Here is a 5,966-nt window from a genome sequence, read left to right on the forward strand (position 1 = left end):
CTGTACAAAGTTTACTGTTATAGTGATAAAGTGATAATATTATATTGCAGTAATAAATCTCAGCTTAGAAATTCATTGAAAAAAAAAAAAAAAAACACTTTGGTTTAGAATTACCATAAACAATAGAAAACACCACAGCACAGGACAAGTTCTTGTAAAGTAAGCCTGAAGTCTGCTTCTCTCAACAAGTGATGCTGCAAAATGTGACCAATCAGAGCTCGCTGCTCTGATCCATCCCACAGCGTTTTTAATAAGAGGACTTTCTCTGGAACCTGCACTGTGTTCCTTCCTCATTCTCTGTGGCGATTTATGCCCTTGACCTGCGGGATTCTCTCCAGTGTTTTGTCTTGAAGAAGCTGAGACAGACTTCCAAGAGAGATGGCCCACACCCCAGAAGATGCTGTCATGGACACAGGGAGCCTGGCATCCAGTGAAACGGCCCTTGTTCCCCCCAGTGTAACAAGAGGGTGAGGAGAACCTGCTCAACAAACTGCTTTATTTCTAATAATAATAATAATAACTGCTGTTTACTCTGAAGTATTTCCAGAATGTAATCTTTGCTTGTAACGTGCAGCATGTGTCTGTATTCAGCTAAGTCACAACTGAGACACATGTCAGAATTAAACTTTAGAGCTTACCTGAAATATCGTTTGCAATAACAAATCTATTCTGCATTTTTTAAACCTGATAATATCTCTGTCAGGTTTCCAGTGTTACTTTTTCAGCCTGGTTCATGAAGCAGTAAAATCCTGCAGATATGTCATCTATATATGCTGCATGTAAATGTTATCTATTGCAACCTTTTTAATGTTTTAAACGTGTTTAAATTTACTACCATACTGTATGCCTCCTAATTAACCTACATTGTACAATCGCTTCTCGTTTCATCGGCGCGACGGGTCTGCCTAGCAATTGCTGACGTGGTCATTTCTTATTGGCTCATAAATAATCACAAATAAACTCATTGGTCAATTTTCTTTATTGCCGTTAGAAATACATTAAAAATGTTGCTTTTTGTCACTGTCACTCAGATATAAATAAAAAAAAAACAATAATATTTGGCAGTGGAGGATTGGTTAGTTACCATGGACGAATTAGGCTTACTGTTCCCTAACATTGACTATATTGTAGGTTTTGAAGCATTTCTGTGTAATAATCATGTCCAAAAAATACAGTAAATCTAACATATTATTAAAAATAGCACCTGGATGTGTTTGATGACGTTTGTTTACATACAGTACATGGAAGTACATGGGTTTCTTGGTTGAAGTTTCACTTTAGTTGTATTAGAATTGTTTGTGAAACAAATGAAAATGCAGTTGTTGTGGTTTTACAACTTTTCATGAGATAAAAACCATTTTACACTCTCCTAGATGTCTTAAACATGCTCTAAATCATAGTCGGATGTGCACTTCCTGGTAGCGCCAGAAGAAATCGTCTGCCTAGTAACTAGTGATGCTCAAATTCTATTGGCTGAAGCAAGGATTGATTTCATAATGGATGGATATTGCTGATTTACCCCAGAGTTCACAGAACAGTTGTAAATTATTGATTCAACTAACACAAAGTAACAATACAGTTTAGAGGTCAACAACATCAGCAATACAAGCAGTGGATGGTCAGGTGTCAGTTTTTCTATGCAGGTGTTAAAGGGGATCCAATAGCCCAGTGGTTCCAGCACATATGTCCTATTGATATTAAGGGCAAAAAAGTGCAGAAACAAATAAAGACATTCAGGCATGTACAAAATACTGACAATATGCATCATTATAACATTTTTGGGATTATTAGGAGAAGATACTTTCCATGCCATTAATACTGGGTCTTTTTTTTTTTTTTTTTGTCAGGTTAAGGGCACTTTTTTTTGTCCCGGACTGTCCAAAATCAGAATTAAATGCCACACAGTTCACTTTTGGAAATTCCCTCAAGTCACTTTAATACCACGGAATCTTTTCTAAAAGTTTAAATCCCACTTTTTGTTTTGCTCAGATTTCCTGCGCGTCAAAACCTCCACTGTTTCACCCTCCACAAGTGACATGTTTTACTTGTTTCTTTTCCACAGGGGTTCCAACAAACGTGCCTTTAAGATTGCAGGCCTCACAACTTTGGCATGTCTGCTGGTGGCCAGCCAGGTCTTCACTGCCTACATGGTGTTCGGCCAGAAGCAGCAGATCCACACGCTGCAGAAGAACTCGGAGAGACTTGGCAAACAGCTGAGCCACTCATCCCAGAGTCCCGGGGGTATAAAAATCTTAATTATTAGACAAAGCAGCCGCCCAATAGGGATGTATCATTTTCAACATTAGTCATCAGACAGGAGGAGGAGGAGGAGGAGGAGGAGGAAGCGGAGGAAGGCTAAAGAGGTGGAGAGGGAAGTGAAAGTTTGGTCTGAAGAAGTTGTGAGATGATGTGAGAGCTGGACAGAGAAATGAAAGCATGTTGATTCATGGGAAGGAAATCAACTGTCTGATACCTTTTTGTAGATATAATTATGATAAAATTTCAAGCAGTAACGTTTGGAATTCCCATAATATTTTTGAAATCCATTCTGTTCCAATATCTTGCATTTGTGGTTGACTTGTAGGACAAATCTGCGTCACAAAAGCATGTGATCAAGAAAGACAATAAAGCTTTCGTTGCATGCTGATGAACACAGCTGACACAGCTGAAAGTGGACCCTGAAACGTATTTGACATATCAAGCTAAATTTCGCAAATATATATATATATATTTTTAAAAATATCTATATTTAATGCTATAAACTTTAAATGCAAATCAGAGATGGTCAGGTAGAAATGGCTTTAAAATGCTATAATTTGAGATGGAATGATGCAAATGGATCTGCTGAGCTGAACGTGATGGGAGCAGATGATCATAGGAACCATTGTCATTAACAATCACAGATCTGACACAAGATGATTACACATCGATGCACTGAACAATACATAAAGCAGCAGATTTGGGAATAAATCACAGCCATAGTCAGGTCTGCTTTACTTTCACTGGCATCAACGGCAATTTCTTCAGGTTTACTTTTGTATGTTTTAGTCCAGGTTATGTATGTAGTTTTGTTTTTGTTTTTTAACTTATTTATCTTGTATTTTATTTTGCTTTGACCCAATTTAAACTTTTCTGTGGAGCTTCTATTTTTCAAAAAAAGCAAAGTTCATAGTTATCCCTGCACCTCGAAAAAATACTAAGTTTCTTCACTGTCCCTTGTTTTTCAGCTCGGGGTCCAATGAAGATGGCCATGCCAATGAACACCCTGCCACTGATGATGGACTTCACTTCAGAGGAGACACCCTTGACTGTAAGTTTAAGCATGTTTCCTGGAAAACCCTTTATGTAAGACTTGAACACCAAATGCTTGAATCCGAAACTTTCATGTTAAATGTATTTACTCTGAATTACTTCTCTGTTTCCTGCCACCAGAAACTGGAGGACACTGCTGTTGTCAGTGTGGAGAAACAGCTGATGGACCTCATGCAGGTTTGTTGCACTCAGTATCCACTGTGTCCTCACTTTACTTATGTTACACTGCTGCCGCTAAGCTAAGCTCCTGATATGTTTTGAGCAGGACTCCCAGCTGCCCCAGTTCAACGAGACCTTCCTGGCCAACCTGCGGGGCCTGAAGGAGCAGATCAACGAGACCGAGTGGAAGGTGAAGCCTCGTACACACTCATATGGAGACTTAATTTGACTAAAATAGAAATTAATCTAATAAAATGTTTAACACGTTGAACTCTGCAGAGCTTTGAGTCATGGATGCGTTTCTGGCTGATTTTCCAGATGGCCCAGCAGAAACCTGTTCCCCCAACATCTGCAGGTTACTTTAAGTTTTATTCCCTTTAAGTTTTAGAGAGCTGTGACAGAAGATGATGATTTTCCTGTAATTCCAGTAGCCCCCAGCATTTAAAGATTTAACGACCCTGGCTGTAATACATTACTGTGACAATATCAATATAAAACAGAAATACTGAACAGGAATAGAATTAGTTGTAGTGGATTGATCTTCTTTTAAAAAAAAACAACCAGTGCTGGAGGCTAAGCTAGCCATAGATATATATATAATAAAGGCCTTTATTATATATATTTATGAAGCTACCTGTTTCCCACTTCTTTCAGTTTTGGGGTGATGCTAAGCTAACTAGCTGCTGCTGACGGTAGCTTCAGATTAAATGGACAGACATGAGAGTGATGCTAATCCTCTCATCTAACTCGGCAACAAAGTGAACAAGTACATTTCCCAAAAGCTTGCCGTTTATTTTCCTGTAGACTCCATTACTGCCTGTAGATAGTTCATTATGTAGTACAGTCACCAACAATTAAAACCAAACAGACCTTAATTTGTTTCTAATCCTTTCCATCGGACAGCCTCTTTGATCAAGACCAAATGCCAGATGGAGGCAGCACCTGGGGCCGGCAAGGTCGGTTCATACAAGCCCCAGTGCGATGACCAGGGCCGCTACAAGCCCATGCAGTGCTGGCACGCCACCGGCTTCTGCTGGTGTGTGGATGAGTCCGGCAATCCCATCCAGGGCACCACCATGCGTGGCCGTCCTCAGTGCGGCGGAGGTAAAAGACAAGGACTACAGCGCTTTTATCTTTTCACTTGAGGCTGCCATGAATGATGACTGAACTGAATTGCTGTCTTTGTTTCTCCGTCGGTTTTAGGCTACGCTCCTCGTCGCATGATGGTCGCACCCAGGATGATGCAGAAGACCTTCATTCCTGATGGTGAGTCCCTCAGATGATCTTGAAAGATTTTACAAAATCAATATTGCGTATTTGCAACCGTTTTGGAGTGCTGCACATCATCACTTGCTGTGCTTCTTTTTTTCACAGACAACTGAGTCAAATGAAGCGACGCAGAAGAAACTTCATGGAGCTATCTTTGCAGACATGAGAAATTGGTTATGTGAAACTTGATGCTGATCTGCTTTTAAGAGGCTAGCACTTTTAATTCCTGTTGAGCTTTTCTTCCTTGTAATCCCTTGATATTAACCATGTTTCTGGCTGCTTGAAATCAAACCAATAGAAGACCGCTGCAAGTCACTCTTTGTTTTTAATTTTTAAAATCTATTTTAGGGTGTATCTGCATCATCTAAGCAGTGTTTATCAAAGTATGTGAGTGTTACAAGTGAGTCTTTGTAATGAATGCTTAAAGGGTCAGTTCATCTTAATTACAAATAACGGAGATCATTCCACTTTCACATCGTTTCACTCCACCTCCATGTTGGGAAAAGTTTGTTAATGGAGCATGCAGCATTGTCATTTAAAAATGTGAAGAGCTGAAACTCTTTCCAGAAACAGTGTCCCCTGTTTCTCTGATAATCCACAAACCTCACAGAGGACAGTTTTCACAGGTGCTATTAAAGTAGTTCCTGTTAAAACTGTTCACAGTGAGGTCTGTGGATTATTCAGAGTACAGGGGACATGGTTTCTGGAAGGAGATGTTGCTGTTCAGTTTCTTAAATGTTTTCAATGCTGTAGCACCACAAATGAAAGCCCAGCTAAATAAACCCAGAAACTATCGGTATTGCTGGTCCATGAGAGTCGAGTGAGTTGAGTATCTTATGTAATTTGGGTGAACCTGCCCTTTAAAAGTTGGGACTCTTTGAGAAAGTGACTCCTCCTAAAGAAAGTTAAATAAAGTTTTCCTAACAGCACTGTGTACATTATTTTACCAATGTCACACTGTCTGGAGACTGTAAAAGAAAGAATGAAAGAAAGAAAGAAAAAGAAAGTGAGAAAAAAAGCAAGAAAGAAAGAACTTTTTTTTTTTAGCTTTAATTTCCTTAATTTAATGTTTAATCGTGTGATTGTTTTTAGGTTTTTTTAAATTAAATGGACATTTACATGTGTAAAATTCATGAAATTTCCTTTGTCAAAATGTCTGGCAATATATATCTCTCATTTGACAAACAAATCTATGTGAAATCACAGAAACTATCATTTATTTACAG

General features: G+C 38.9%; 1 protein-coding gene across 2 annotated transcripts; it reads left to right on the forward strand.

The window, feature by feature from the left end:
* Positions 1-274: 274 nt before the first annotated feature.
* On the forward strand, positions 275-5,669 carry cd74a (CD74 molecule, major histocompatibility complex, class II invariant chain a). 2 transcript variants are annotated; one of them, XM_008277733.1, is made up of 9 exons: positions 275-467; positions 2,063-2,241; positions 3,228-3,310; positions 3,433-3,489; positions 3,578-3,661; positions 3,751-3,826; positions 4,375-4,575; positions 4,675-4,737; positions 4,846-5,669. In XM_008277733.1, the coding sequence occupies exons 1-9, from the start codon at positions 379-381 to the stop codon at positions 4,851-4,853; spliced, it is 840 nt and encodes a 279-aa protein (XP_008275955.1). In that variant the 5' UTR covers positions 275-378; the 3' UTR covers positions 4,854-5,669. The 2 variants fall into 2 exon arrangements, with proteins under 2 accessions (XP_008275955.1, XP_008275956.1); XM_008277734.1 differs by having other exon boundaries at positions 3,790-3,826.
* The last annotated feature ends 297 nt before the right edge of the window (positions 5,670-5,966 follow it).

Source organism: Stegastes partitus, unplaced genomic scaffold (genome assembly GCF_000690725.1).
Source record: "Stegastes partitus isolate 25-593 unplaced genomic scaffold, Stegastes_partitus-1.0.2 Scaffold106, whole genome shotgun sequence".
NCBI lineage: Eukaryota > Metazoa > Chordata > Actinopteri > Pomacentridae > Stegastes > Stegastes partitus.

Excerpts from the sequence above, each read along its gene's own strand:
- cd74a (XM_008277733.1), top strand. The coding sequence starts at position 379 with ATGGCCCACACCCCAGAAGATGCTGTCATGGACACAGGGAGCCTGGCA. Across the intron at positions 468-2,062 it reads CCCCCCAGTGTAACAAGAGG|GGGTTCCAACAAACGTGCCT; the intron begins GTGAGGAGAACC and ends TCTTTTCCACAG. Across the intron at positions 3,662-3,750 it reads TCAACGAGACCGAGTGGAAG|AGCTTTGAGTCATGGATGCG; the intron begins GTGAAGCCTCGT and ends TGAACTCTGCAG.